Raw genomic sequence first — 16,912 nt, forward strand, 5'->3', positions numbered from 1 at the left:
TAAATAGGTACATTTTGGTTATAACTTTTAAATATTAATTTATTATCAGTATATTAAAAGTCATAATTATATGACTGGAGTAATAATATATGAACAGATGAACTACTGTAGTAGGTACTGTGTAGTAATAATTCATGCTGTAGACTTGTAGCGTATAATGTGTATAAATGCATAGCGACATAGTAGTTAGTGGACAATAATTGTATTACAATTTCACTTCAGCGAAAAATAATTTGATATTTTAATAACTAAGCATTTTATTTTTTTTTTTTAATATAATATAATATATCGCATCGATGCAATAATTTATAATTCTATATCAATAAATTAGTACTTTCCTACATATTTATATATTACTAACTTAAAGTATAAAATAAAGTGTACAACAATATTTTCATTAGGTACATGATTTAAAAAAGCTTTAATTAATTCTTAGGTACTATACTATACTAACAACTACTACTTAGTGCCTAAGTATATGGCAATAAGAAAGGACTCACTGGAGCGGTCTGAGAATTTCAACTTATAAAATATGTTCCCAATGTTTGCAAAAATCTACGGTTTAGTAAATACAACAATCAACAGTATAGTATAGAACACAGGGTACATAGTACATAGGTATTATATTGCTGTTATTGCAAGGTAGTCATTAGAAAACTTTTTAATTTATTGTGATAACTGATGAGGAATATCAATATATAATATTAAAATATTACGGCTTTCTCACACTTTAATAGGTCTATGATCTCACATATATATTTTGCGACATCGTTATTCAGTTTCTTGTATTATATATATAGATCATAATTCATAGCTGACTTTTATCTTGTAGAAAAAAAGTTCATTATCAAAATAAAATTGATTGCTGTAATATACTAATAATCCTCCAAAATCTTAAACAAGCTTGAAAAACTGAGAATAAGCCAAAGAATGAAAAATTAATAATAACAGTCAATACCTGAAAAAATATTACAGTACGTCATAAATTAGGTAAATGTTCGCCTTTTTTAATAAGAAAATGATTACGTACATTACATAAAAAATATTAACCATATCAGTGCCGTTGTGAACCCAAATGCTAATTTTCAGCTTCTGAGCACCTAAAACAATTTTTGAGTTCAATAATGGCCCCAAACATATTAAATAATATTGCAATATGTACAAAATAAGATGTAAGATGAACATAGAGATGTAAAATTGAATATATTTATAAAATAGAGAACCAATTTATTAATGAAGCTCTTTTTCGAATAAATACGAATTTTAATTCCTCAAACCAACTTAGGTAGGTATTCCAATTATGTTATTAATTAAATCGGACGAATTTTGTTAAATCTAAATTTAAAATGTTTTACTAGTCGGATTTGTAAATTAATATAATATAACATAATATGAAATATTAAATGATCCATCTTCTGTACTCCGACTCAAGCCTATGCGCCCGGACGACCTTCTATTGTAATTTTATCATCTTGTAATAAATTGTAAATATATAAAAACGTAAATGTATTATATATTGTTCACTAATATTATAATTAGGTTTACGTATAGAAACTACAGTTTCTGTTGGGATTTCTATAGACACTCCACGCTTTACCATATATGAAGCAAAATTCATCTAAAAATCCAACAGAAATTGTAATTCCTATATGCTATTCCAAACCTAATAACATTTCTAAATAGAAAATAAAAATTTACTCTCCTTACTGATTATATACTCCAAATTTATACTTACCCATCCCCTTCCCCGGGCCCCAGCTTATTCATAATCCTGACTATGCCACTGGAGAATACGTCATGTATTTTCAAGCTATAAAGCATTTGACAAATATAATCACAGGTGATAAGGTTAATAGTCATAGAATCATAGATAATATAAATAAAAGTTTAAAATAGTGGTCAAAATAATAAGCTGATTTGTCGAACTGGCGGAGCATTTTGTGTATAGGATGATTATTACCATACGACTATACGAGGTAGAGTGTGATGGAACGTTTACTTTAATAACAATAATATCATAAAATATAATATAATAAATTGGTAATATTTTAGACCAGGGGTGGGTCATTAAATTCTAAGGTGGTTCAGATAATTTGAAAAAAAAATTTCAAGGGCCAAGAAAAAGTAATATAGCTACCTAGTTAATATACCTAATGTGTTTATTTTTATGTTAAAAATACAGTTTAAGCTATTTAAAGCAAAGTAATCAATATGATATAATATTGACCAGTTTTTTTAAATCTAATACTTTTGGAGAACAACTAATGCGCGGAGTATTTCAAGGTGAAGAATAGAGATCAGTTGATCTTGAACGATATTTATTCATTAAAAATTTCATTACGGAATTTCCCATATCTATATGGCCGCCTATTACCGACCACTGTTCTAGACTAACAGACTATTTCTGCTCAAAATCGTTTTTCGTATAGGTACAATATGATTTATCATTGAATTAAAACTTTTGTTAAGATCATTAATTTTAGTGACCCACTTGTGTAGTTGTATCTTACTGTAAAGCAGAGTGGTATCCAACTTTTCATTGCTCTACTACAAATTTATTAAAAATTAAAGCTGATATTATATAGGTACAATTTTTTAAAGAAAAAAAAATTATAATAAAGAAAAGAACACGCCTTAGCAACAAAATTAACCAGAACCAATAAAAATCCTTAAAAATCGACAATTGTAACACCGGAAACCCATACCTGAATAGTTTTGATTTCAAAACATCCGAATTAACCAAAATTCATAACTCATATGACATTCGTTTTATCCAAATAGTTTATAACATTTAATTTATAAATCATAAATGTATTGTGCCTCGTCAATTTTTTATTGACTTGCATACAATATATTTCGCCATTTCGGGTTGTATGAAACGGGTTTTCGGTCTAGAAAACAATGTAAATGAACATTTTATATTTTTGGTATAATAATAATCATAATACATTTTCAGAGTTGAAATAATATTTATAATATTAATTCTAATCAAAATCTTATAATAATAAAAAATAAATAATTTAGGTGCAAAGCCCTGAAAAAGAAACTATATCAATTATTATTCTATTAATAATTCTGTATTATATTAATCTTGAGCATCACGTTGTTTATGTTTGGCGTATATTGGCCTAAAGCTGCAGTATACCTACTTATAAAATATGATGTTACCGTATGATTAAAAACAGCTCTGATTTCAACTACCTAATTAAAACGGTAAAAGCAATTATTTCATTGTCATCTATATCATAGTACTATGGTGATTATAACTATATAGCACCAGCATGGCAGTTTACCAGTATTTTACTTCAAATAACAATATTATAGGCATTTAGCATTAATCATAAATACAAGTACTATAGACAATGGTTGAATGGTATTAGGTAGGTACATTTTACCGAGTGGTATACTGTGTCTTATTATTGGCAACTCACAGGCTTACTGCCTAACATTTAATGTATTGAGATTTTGTTAATATAATATTATATAGGGCATCACAAACGGGTTATGATTTGATATAAACGCGTTTGATTCTATGAATCAGTAATTATTACAATGTATAAGGTACGCACCTAATATTATAGTGTCTGTCTGGCGCATATTATTATTGTCTATAAATTTAAAACGGGTTTACGGTGTGCCACCATTGGGTGACTTCCCCCTCCCGTCAATCAAACCACATCACATTTACTTATTGTATAACTTGAAAATACAGATTGTAAATACAATTTTTGTTCAATAAAAAAAAAAAAAAAAAAAAACGATTGGTATTATTACCAAACGCTCCTGTGAGCCAAGTAATATCAGTATAACACGGTATGCACTTAAGCACTATATAGTATGCCCTTATATTATAAGCTGATAAATTCGTTATGATTTAATATCGCGTGCCTTTGACATGTCGTGAGCGTGACGTCACATATAAAGCATAGTTTACTTAGGCATGTCACAAAATAAATAATAAAACGATAGTAATAAAAGTAAAAACAATAAACGGTATTTAATCTTTTATTATTTTAAAATCCTCAAAACTTTAAAATTTGTATCGTTATGGTTTTTTTACTTTTTGAACGACAAAATAGGCATTTTTAATATTATTATATTCTCAAGCAGAACATTTTTTGGATAATTTCAATACAAAAAAATCGAATTTCAAACCAGTACCTAGTTCATTGGTGATTTAAAGTTTAGATGAGGGGAGTATTAGATTGGCACAGGAGTACCCGTAAAATGATTGTCCACTTTTCCGCTCATCTAAATAGGAAATATGTTCTTCCATTAATTATGTATAATCAATGGTACTTCTTATAACTAATAAATTAGGTACCTACTCGTTCGAAATTCGAGTTATAGATACCTATTGAAATTCTGCAAAAAAAGTTAAAAATTTAAAAATTATAACGACAATATATTGTTAAAAAATATAACTTTTTTTTAAAAAGTTGGTTTGTAATCTCATAAAATATCTTCAAAAAAGATAAAACTTTTCAAAATAATGAGTTGATATAGGCACTTATTTAAATCAACACGATTTTTCAAAAATGTTAATCCTTCAGATTTGGTGAAGTCTCATATATAAATTAGATATCTGCAATTACTTCTTTACTCAGAAGTATTTATTATTGCAAGATATTCGTTACTCGATATTTTTTTTATTCTCTTCGTCTTTCTCTGTCCAGTAGGTCTATTTTGAATTTCCCTTGTTATCAGCCTGATTTGTATCAGTCATTATCGTTAAACTTTGTATTCAACATTCAATCAAAATTTATTATTTTTTTATCAAACATTGTTATGTTCATCATTCATGATTTATCACCAGTAACACTGCAGGTTGAGCTAGTCCGATTTTCTCTGACTATAAAATCAAACACATAAAATGAAATCCATTATATTTTCTGTCAGTAAAAAAAATCAAATGGCTTTCAATATGTCCATATCTTTTATAACGTGTACGATAAGAGTATGTTTATATTATGTATCAAAATTAAAAATTCTATATAGCCTACCGGCATTTCACTGGAATATCAACATCCCTTATTATAAAGTAATTGAACCTTTATAGTAACATATAAATAAATAGGTACATAACCTAGGTACATAACATTTGTTACCTGGTCTCCACACACACATAATATACTGTTCTATGCATAACAATCACATAGTTGCGGGGACGTTGCGAGGACGTTGCAGGAACGTTGCTGCGACGTTTTAGAAATCATGACGGGGGCCGTTTGGAACACATGTACCAGGAGCGTATGCTGTGATCGCGATGGCCGCCAACTACAACTGCCGCCGCCGCCGTCGCAATCACTGGCACCGACATCGAAGAACGGCAGCGAGTAGCGCGTGCGACCCTGGTACACGGAGTCCGCAACGTATACCCGGACACACACTTTTTACACACTCACTTTTACATTTTCCTCATCCACAGAAATCAAAATGTTGGGACAATTAGTTTATCGAATTCTTTGTTTTTATCATCGAAATTATTATTTTCACTCACTTTTTTTTCTCATTTAAGGTTATTCATGGGCATCCTTAATTATTTTGAAAGTTTTTTTTTGTACTTGATCAATTATTTTCATTTTTTTACCGTTTTTTAACTACATTTTTATCCATATAGTGCAATCGTGTATTAAAAGTAAAATTAACTTTAAAAAAAATTCGTATCCATTCAGTATGTGATAGTAATAATTTATGTGTCGTAAAATAATGGGTTTAGTTTATTAGTTAGTACCCATAGGTATTTGATATCTGGATAAATGCTTTTATAAATGTTACAAACTTACATGATGGTGTACCTACTTATGAGTTATGAAAAACCAGTTTTATCCCATTTAGCTATTATTAGTTTATAACTATAGAGTATTATCCCTTTCAGGACAACAGCTTACAAACATAAAAAAATAAAAAAAATAAATAAAAAAAGGTGGGTAAGTGGATGTCCCTCTGCTGTACAGTAGGTTACAAGTGGGTCACTGTAATGGATGGTGTTAAATTCGAATTCAATGATATAATATCATTGTATAAGAAAAACGATTCTGAGCGAAAACGGTCAGTCAGCCTATAGGCTTGACATTACCAAGTATATTTAAGAGGACGCTACACACCGGTTTTCGCCACCTAAAAACATGTTTTAGTAGAATTGCTCTCATTTGAACTGTATTTATCGCACAAAATTCAAATTTCGACCATTTAAGGATAACAATTTTATCTGGGTTCCTATGTTGGATAATAAGTATACGTTTACTCAGTCGGCTGTTTTGGACTGTAGAAAATGATAAAATAACCAAATATTCAACATTTATTAAAAGTTACTATGTTGATGGTATCTAAAAGATCCAACATAGGAACACAGATAATGTTCTCACCTTTGTGTTTACGAAAGTAGGTATTTGTATAATTAATGTAGCCCAAATGAGAGTGATTCTCCTGAGACATGTTTTTGAAAAAAAATTCGTATTTGTATAACCGTATAGTGCTGCTGCCTGCTCTGGTGGCTATAATAGCGGTTGTGTACAAAACTGTACCCGTTACCCCCCACACCGCGCACGGTAACGCACCGTTCATCGAAAGACCGGTCTATCGAAGGCGCGCATAGTTTATAAATATCCAAATTGTCGATACAAAAATAGCAATATTTCCGATAAATATTAATTTGTACCACATTAATAATTATTTGCCACACAAGTCGATGTTTGAAGCCGGCTTTTATAAATACATGTAGTAATTTCATTTGGGAATTGTGATCTACATATCAAACAGTGAACGTCACGCTTTTTTTTTTTGATTGTTTATTTTATTTTATTGCTACTGTGCTGTGAAAATTGTTTTTTTATTATGTCTCCCTACAAAAAAGCTCGAACTGTTAAAAAAAAAAACAAACAGCATAAATCGGAAATGAAGGCCCGATTAAGCATGGCTAGAAAAAATCGGCATGTTACGTAAGTATTTATTTACTAATTAGTTGTCTATCTTCTATTCATAATATGCAAACTTGGATACCAATGAATAATTTGTGTATAATTATAAAAAGAAATACCGCAAAATTTGAATCCAGAAAATCTCGAAATTGATAATGTCGGGTAAGTTGAATAATACCTACCATTTTTTTTACACGTACGTTGCGCCAGCACCGCTCGAATACGAAATCAATCAAATTTCTACAGTTTGATTACGCCACCATTCAGAATTTCAGCACGTAATTAGCATGAATTTGCACGACTAACTTCGAAATTCGCACGATTGTCGTTTCGATTGATGTTTCGCTTATTTGAGTCATTTTTGAACACTTATTAAAATGTTTTTATCTTAAACCATGAATGTACATTGTACACATTAAATAAATAAAGAGTTAGTATTTAATGTCAAATGCATTTTTCTCGTTGAACAAGTTGCGTAAAAATTCCGAAAATGGTCGTACAAATTCATACTAATTACGTTCAATAGTTTGTTATTTTTGTCATGATAAAAAATCAATGATTTGTAAATTTTTTTTTACTTATTAAATAAAATCTCAAAATCAAGCTTGGATCAGAAAAACACTAACTATAAATATATTTACTAGCTTGGAACCCACCACGAGTGTGCAAAATCAAGTAACTTCTTCGGAAGAATTTATAGAGATTAATGATTCGCACAATTTGAATACGACCGTGACGTAAGTATGCAAATTAAATAATATTTTTAATCTCTAAATATAAGCCCAGGTAAATCCAACTGTCTAGTATAACATTAATGTGTTTATGTTTTATTCTGTATCTATAAACTGTTTTTTAAAGGAAAATTTGGCAAAAAATATTTAAAAAATGTAGAACGTATAAGAGCCAATTGTTTAAAAAGACGACAATTGTTTTCTAACAATACTAGCTCAAAATTCAAAAGCCGATCTCAATGTACAGCAGCGGATCAAAATTATGGGTTAGCTGAACCATTAATCGATACAATGATCAAAGAGGATTATGACAAAAAAAAATTTTTATTTTTACAAAAACTTAATGAGGCTGATAGAATTGAGATCGAAATTTGTACAAGAGATCAAAGTAATAATTCTCTTTGGTTTAAAGAAAGAAGACTTCGAATCACAGCGTCAAATTTTGGCACGATATGCAAAATGCGACCTTACACTAGTTGTAAGAAAAAAATCCATAGCTTGCTATACGCACCAAATCCCAAAACAAAACAACTAACCTATGGTAATGTTATGGAATCGAAAGGTCGGAAAAAGTTCGAAGAAATGTATAACGTAAACGTCCAAACATGTGGTCTTATTATTGATTCTGATCTACCATATTTGGCAGCAAGTCCAGGTATAATTATTTATTAAATTATAGATGTATTTTTTCTAGTCATTTAAATATTCTTTTTTTAATTAGATGGTCTAGTTGGAGAAAATGCCATAATAGAAATTAAGTGTCCTTACAATGCTCGTAATTCAGAAAGTCTAATCGAAGCTTTCAACAAAAAACTTGTAAGTGATGGGTAATATGAATAATTTTATTTCCAATAATTTTTATCATCGTAAAAATACAATCACTACAAAAATCGTACATTCACTTTGCTACCAGAAACAACCCCCCCCCCCCCCCTGATTTGTAAGATTGAAGCACTATTACTGCTCCAAATGTTGTCCCCAGACACAAAAATAGAAAGAACCACACATCATTGTAAAATCAATATATTCATCACTCCGTTCAGAATCTAAAATTGTTGGTACTGAAATACATATATAGGTAATTATGTACTGCAGATAACAGTTGAAATTGTGTTTATAACACATGTTACAGCTCCCAAATTGGATAATGAAAGATTCTTCGATCATAGTAAAACGAAATAGTAATTATTATTTTCAAGTTATTGGACAACTGCATATTACTAAACGTGAACTATGCTATTTGGTAGTATACACTGAAAAGTGGACCACTGTAGAAAAAATTTATTATGATCATACATTTTGGATACAAAATATGTCTGAAAAATTAATGTCGTAAGTAGTTTAAAGTACCAATATCAGTCCTACTAATTTAATTGAATATGACACGAATTTGTATTTTAGGTTTTATTTAAATTGTCTTTTGCCTGAACTCGTCGATCCCTTATATGGCAAAAGATTGTTAATAAGTGATATCAGGGATCCGGATGACATTTTAGAAAAACAGCAAGAAAGATTTAAAATAGTATCGTTGAAAAAAATTAAAAAATCTTAATATAATTATAAAAGTGATATGGTTTTAATATTTATTTAAAATGTAAATAAATGTATGATTAGTTATAATTAAAACTGTCCTATACAAATTATATGTGGTATAGGCATATTATACAAAATTATACTTAAAATATACTCAACACATTTACCTACAAGAAAACTAATATTTAGATAAGTATTTAGAAATATTAATTTATTTGAGACTAGGGGTTAGGTATTTAGGTTATTTATTAGGTATTATTCATTATTATTTTTTACCTAATAGTAAATAATACTATATTAATATATTATATATCATGAAGTAGGTATCTAATAAGTAATAACGAGATAAATACAATCGCGTAAGTATGGTTGTGAGCGAAAAGTTAGGAGTGATTGTATAATATGTATAATAAATAATAATAATAATGAATATATTATAAATACTATTGCAGTTCTGGTCGTAGAATTATTGATGCATTTTATATTTTTCAACAATAAATATATTTTACTCTTTGTATTATAATTGAATCAGTAATAATGCGATAACTAAAAGTCAATATATTATGTTGTATTACCGTTTTTACTATCTATAATATATTGCTACATATTATATTTAGGTAAGCAGTATAACTTTCAAAAATGTATAATATATTATATTAGGTTATCATATTATATTATATATTAATATATATATATATAATATATATTAGGTCTTAATATAATTTTAATAAATTTTGCCTATATTTGATTTTTTATTTAAATAAAAAATTATAGGTATGTATATTGTATCTACTCCAAAAGAATTTACGTATGATTACCAATAGGCAATAGGTAATATAGAAGTTTTCTATTTAATTATATTCGAAAAGTAGTTATTCAATAAATACAAATCAAGCTATGTTATACAGTTTATACGATCTATACAATGCTACATAATATATTAAGGTAAGCAGTGACTTAAATTATAATCAATAGATCATGGGTACGCGCGGACATTTAAAATAATACGGCGGCATTTACGTATACATATTTTATAATGATGAGAGACGTCCTAGACGAACGTTCATAGAATAATGAAAGTCGCTCCCGAAGTCCCGACTGAGCACAATCGACGGCCGGCCGCCGACTGCGGGTAGTGGGCGTGACTTAAACGTCGCGTGCATGCGGATCGCGAAAACACTTAACAGCGCGTTCTCTCGGCCGTTACACGCGTATACGTTTTGGTGTAGCGTCCTCACTATTATTGTGAATAAATTTTCAGTTTCCATTTTTTTTAGTTTTTTTTTCTATAAATATAAATTAAATTTTATTTGTTGGTTAAAAAAGTTTGGAAATTTAATATAAGGCTCCTAGGTTATTGTTTGAAAGGCAGATGAAAAAAATTAAAAATCCTTAGTCACAGTTTTTATTTATAAGCATTTAAAGTTCAAATCTTGACAAAATACGGAAAAATCACGAAAATTAGCAAATTATTTTGAGTTGAGAATTCATAAAAATTTTTATTTTTAAATGTAAGATTTTAAAATGTAATACAAGAGTATCCATAAGTTAATTATCAAAAAAAAATGTCTACAAGAAAGTCAAATTAAATTTTTATGAGCGTTTGAAATTCATATTTTTACAACATTTGATATTCACTCGATTTCTCATGTAACGATTTTGCTATTTTGTTGTTATTCAAAAACGAATAACTGTAGATATATGAAAATTTTACTGAATGTTTATATTTTCATTTCCTATACACGAGAACATTTTGAAAATAATTTGACTCTTTTTGAGCTGTTTACGGACATTGTCAGTTTTCAATTTTTTCAGTTTTCTTTTCTATAAATATCAATAAAATTTTATTTGTTGGATAAAAAAGCGTGAACATTTAATATAAGGCTCCTGATATATCGTTCTAATAGCAGTTGAAAAATATTAAAAATATAAAGGCAACATTTTTTTTATAAGCATTTAAAGTTCAAATTTCGACAACATTTAGCAAATTTAAAATTATTAATTATTTTCTAGTTAAAAATTTTAAAAATGTTCAACTTTTATAGATAAGGATTGAAAATTTAAAACAATGGTCCACGTAAATAGGTAAATATATAAATTACTTTATTCACAATAATATCATCAAATTTAACACCATCCATTACAATGACCCACTTGTAATCTACTGTACAGCAGAGCGACATCCATTTACCCACCTTTTTAATTTTAAATTTGATACATTTTGTTAAAATCCGAACTTCAAATGCTTAAAATGCTTTAATATTTTTAAACTGATGTATTATTGTAACAATAAATCAACAATCTTGTATTACATTTGAACGGTATTTGACCCAACAAAATAATCAGTGGCGTAGCTAGACACTTTTATGTGGGTAGGCCCGATATTTTTATGTACGGATCACCGCTACCAATTAATATTTTTATTCAATAAAAAGTAACAGAATACCGTAGATTATACATTTATTATACGCATATTACATGCATTTATTTTAAATTTTAAAACTAATAGTATAAAATAAAAATAGCTTATAGATATAGCTTTACCACTAAAATATTCTTGAATTGAAAATTCCAATTTTCTTTTTTCATTGATGCAAACTCGTCTATCACAGCAGATGGATTATCCATACATTTTCCACTTATTTCTCTCTCAATAGACAGCAAAGTTAAATTATTTAGTTTGCAACTCGTCATCGTTAATCTTAGATACGTTTTTACTCTTTTCACTGTCGAAAAACTCCTTTCTGCTTCAGGCACTAGATACTGGAACTACCAAAATATTTTCAATCATTTTTGATAATTCTTCAAATCCAACTTAGTATTTTTTAATTCTTGGTATAATTCAAAAAGATCAGATACAGATAAAAATAAGGTTTACCCAGTTGACATTGGTGTTTTAATTTGGCAATGAATTCATTTGATCGATAAGATGGAAATGTTTCAGCATAACGACAAATTATTTCAGTATTTAAAAATGTTGATGAATTTTGGTCTGAAGCTTCCAAAGTTGCATACATTCATCATTTTGATTAAAACGTTGGTTAATTTCGGAATATTATATTATGTCTAAAATATTAGAAAATATTCTTTTTTGTTCTGTTTTTATGCCATCAAATGAAAAAGCCATTCTTTTACCAGTGGTAGTTGTTACATAATAATCCGCTAAAGTACTTGAATTTTGTCGTGTTCTGTTTGATGATGACAAATTATCATTGATGGCGTAGGTATTTTAGAACTTTGAACAATCACCATTGATTGCTCATAAAGTTCAAAAAACTTCTCATCGTTTCGTAATTCCATAATTTGTTGCTTTGTTACATTAACTAATAATGTACATCGTTTTATATCAAGCGTAGCGGATTGCAAGTTAATTGATAAGCAATTAATGATATTTAATATTTCATTTAAATACACATAATATGATGACTTCAAACTTAGCGAGTTGTATGACCAAACCATTTGCCTCTGCAGCTTCTTGTTTTTAGTACTTTTTTTAAATGCATTAACAACTTTTAAAATATCAATGAAATGATTTTTATAAAATTGAATGCCCTTGTGTTTTGAAACCCACCTTGTTTCACAATGTTGTGGCACTTTATACTTGGTTTCTTGTAAAAAATCACGATGGCCAATTGTAGATACTGATTGGAATGCATAAATAGCTTCTAATAAACCAAGTATTTCATCTACTTTTGGAATATTTTTCGTCACGTCAACTAGAACTAGGTTTAACCTGTGAGAATGACAGTGAATATATGGATATGGATTCTGTGCTAATTCCGTTATTTTTGTTTGAACATTACAAAAAGCTCCGGACATTACAGATGCACCATCATAAGATTGGCGGCTTACACAATTTGAAATCATTATTTAAAAAAAAATATTAAGCCATCACACAGTGCTTGAGCATTTAGTTCGTTTAATTCGACAAGTCCTAAAAAATCTTTCTTTAATTTTGAAATCGTGCAAATATCGAATATCAAATACAAATACTTATTTGTTCAATTTTTGACTGATCTCTAGCCTCATTTACAATTAAACTAAATATCTGGACCCTAGAATGAACTTTGTTAACTATTAGTTGTAATACAAGATTTGAAGAAGCTTATTATATTCATATCTATGCATTTCGACGGATGCCGATTAACAGGAACCGATCGATGATTAAACCGCAACACTTAAAATAAAATAAGTTTTTAATGAAAAATCGTGTAATCGACCGATTTTCAAAACCGATTAAAAACCGTCGGTATTTAATTTTGTTAATTTATTTTTGGAGAAAAGTGGGTAGGCCCGGGCCTACCAGGCCTATCCGCAGGGTACGCCACTTAAAATAACATTTTATTGACATTTATAGAAAAAAAAAACTAAAAAAACTGAAAATGTCAGTAAACAGTTCAAAACTAGTCAAAATATTTTATGGTGTATACAAAATACTAATATAAATATTTAGTGAAAATTTCATGTACCTATAAATTGTTATTCGTTTTTGATCTACAACAAAATAAGAAAATCGCCACATGAGAAATCGAGTGAATATCCAATATGTTGTAACTTCAAACGCTCATAAAAGTTTAATTTGACTTTCCGGTAAACATTTTTTTTTTTTTTGATAAAGCTTGACAAACTTATATTAATCTTGTATTAAATTTTCAAATCTTGGATTTTCAGAGAATCATTTTTATAAATTTCTAAGTAAATATAATTTGCACATTTTCGAGATTTTTACGTGTTTTATCAAAATTTAAACTTTAAATACTTAAAAAAAATTGTGGAGATGTATTTTTAATATTTTTCTATTGTCATTGTAACAATATATAAGAGCCTTAAATTAAATTTTGACACTTTTTGACCCAACAAATACAATGTTCTTGACATTCAAAATCTAAAAAAAATGGAAACTGAAAATGTCCATTAACAGTTCAAAACAAATCAAAATATTTTGAAAATTTTATCGTGTACCTATAGAAAATGCTAATATAAACGACCAGGGAAAATGTCATGTATCTACGGTAATTTGTTTTAGAGTTATACTTAACACCCAAATATTTTTTGTCAAAAACCAATCTTGCTTATAAATTCCCGTTTTTTCAGGAACTTTTGAAAATTACTGGGAAAATTTTACTTTTGAGTTTTGACCCCCCAAAGTACCAATTAGATTCACTTTCCTATCTTAATATTTTTTAGTATGGATTTTTCGGATGAATTACCATAATTTATTCAGCATTTTTACCAATGAAAAATAATTAAAACTATAGTTTAATAAACGTTGTATAGCATTGTAATTTTTCTCCCGATTCATAACACCTCTTGTTAACAGTAGGTACAGAATAGAGGGGAATTTTTTTTGGCTCTACCTACGAGCCGTTTAGAATCCGTTTAGAATATTAATATGACAGTATAAGTATTTATCATTTGACATCGTGGTTATTGGTTATTTGATTGTACCAAGGTACGTTTCCAATAATATTTCGGTGAATTTTCAACGCGTATTCGAATAGAACGACTTGTAAACACGAATATCTTTGCCTCATCTACTGTAGTCAATAATATTATAATATATAACGATATTCTTTGTCAGTTTGTCTTACACGTGCGTGTCAATACTCAATAGCAACAATAACAATAACGATTGTTCGGACACGAACGAACCAAAATATATTAAAACATTTACACGGACGACGTCTGTCCTTTGTGTTCCGATTCAAATGTTTGATTTCAGTTACCGGCGTGCCCATATATAAATATATATTTATGCCTATACATATATCGTGCAGAGAATATAAGCTCACTAGGTGCAAAATACTATTGCAGGTTGTCGTCAATGCATGCCGCGGGGGACTCTGCAGCTATCCCTCCCCCAACATCCCCACTAACACCACATTTACACGAAAATGTTGATCAATTAAAAATGTCACGGGTCGCTCATTTATTTATTACAAATCACAATATAATTAATATTGTCACGATATCAAAATATTTCGTCCACTACTAAGATCGACCACGATGAGTACGTTTAACTTTTTAACTCGTTATAATTCCCAACCTTTTAAATAATTGCTTTGAATGATTTGGAAGCTTCTTATCCAGGAGGTTCTGAAAAAACTGCTAAGTATTTTATTTATTCAAGTATATAATTATTTTAATCATCATACGTGGGTACCGCTCTGCTGGACAGTAGGTGTTTAGTGGGGTCGCTGCAGTAACGGATGTGTTAAATTTTAATCGAATGATATAAAATCATTGTATAGGTACGAAAATCGATTCTGAGAGAAAACTAGACTGAGTTAGTCTATATTTTTATTGTCGGATCCCAATTAGAATATACATCGGTCCTTATTTAGTATTCAAATAACATATAAGTAGGTGTAACTCAGAATCTTGAAGCCATTCAGAATCATTTTCTTCGTTTTTTAGCATTTCAATTTTTAGTTAAACGGCCACGACATTCAGATTATAATGGAGTATTATCATATTATTTCAATATACAATCGTTAAATATAAGGAGAAGTAACCTTTATTATTCATTTTTGTTGAAACCATTCAATAACTCTATAGATCGCCCTTTAGTATTGAGCCCTTAAGTGTCCCGTTGCCAGTTTTTCAAATTTTCCACAATTATATAAAATTTGAAAATTAAATTTTATATTTTAGTTGCCACCTCAGTTATAAGACTTTTCCACTAATCTACTACCCGATACCTATTTAGAGGGGGGAGGGGGGGGTTGATAGGGTGAATTATATCGAAAAAAAATGACTTTGCGGGAATAACTTTCGCGAGCTTTGTAGAATTGTCGGATTTTGATGACTATTTTTTTATTTGAAAGAAGAAGATTTCCTACAGCCCGCATCGATCTCTGAACTTGTATTTTATTTCAAATAATTGTATTAAACAATTTGTAAAAAAAATTTTTTATCTTGTATTTTTTTAGATATATTATTAAGTTTGAGAATAAACAATTGAAAAACTTAAAAGATCAATGCGGGCTGTAGAATATTTCCCTCTAGTAATTATAAAAAAAAATTATGAATTGGTTGATTCTACAAGGCGGTATCGTTATTCCCGCAGAATATATTTTTGAGGACAAAATGGCATCAGCACCGGGCGCCTTAATCCAATAAATATTGGAACGATTAAATTTTCGAATTAATACCAAATCGACCGGAAATCAAGAAGGTTTCCTAATTAATAATATTTCTTAAATGTCACTTAAAGCATGACCTGCGAATATACTGTTGGCTTTAGGAAATATTATGGATATTAATTTTAGTTAATAGTTAATTATGGCGGTAAAATTATATACCCTATTAGTATTTTGTTATATTAATTGAATGTGAATTTTAATATTATTCTTACATGCTATAATTAATTGTATTGTATCTGTTATTTACTACACAATTTATACGTATAATGTTTTGAAAATGGAGTTTTTCAGTCACTAAAGAAATAACAAATATTATTACTATAGTCTATAATTGCCTATCATATTATTTTATATGATGAAAATAGTATCTACCCACGGTTATTTGTTGTGGAATTATAACAAAATAAGAAAATAGTTGATGCGAATTCATTAGCTTATGGAGATTGGAGAATATCTAATTTTGAAAATATTTGAACTTCAACCACTCATAAAAAATTATTTTGACTTTCAGTAAACTGAAAATGTATTCAATTTTTAAATCTTCATAGATAATTTCTATCTCAAAATAATTTGCTAATTTTCA

At 28.8% G+C, this 16,912-nt stretch overlaps 1 protein-coding gene across 1 annotated transcript; it reads left to right on the plus strand.

Moving 5' to 3' along the window:
* Positions 1-7,075: 7,075 nt before the first annotated feature.
* LOC132949143 (uncharacterized) lies at positions 7,076-9,203 on the plus strand. The gene is made up of 4 exons (XM_061019920.1): positions 7,076-7,082; positions 7,779-8,306; positions 8,373-8,478; positions 9,053-9,203. The coding sequence occupies exons 1-4, from the start codon at positions 7,076-7,078 to the stop codon at positions 9,201-9,203; spliced, it is 792 nt and encodes a 263-aa protein (XP_060875903.1).
* Positions 9,204-16,912: the final 7,709 nt, after the last annotated feature.

Source organism: Metopolophium dirhodum, chromosome 7 (genome assembly GCF_019925205.1).
Source record: "Metopolophium dirhodum isolate CAU chromosome 7, ASM1992520v1, whole genome shotgun sequence".
Taxonomy (NCBI): Eukaryota; Metazoa; Arthropoda; class Insecta; order Hemiptera; family Aphididae; genus Metopolophium; species Metopolophium dirhodum.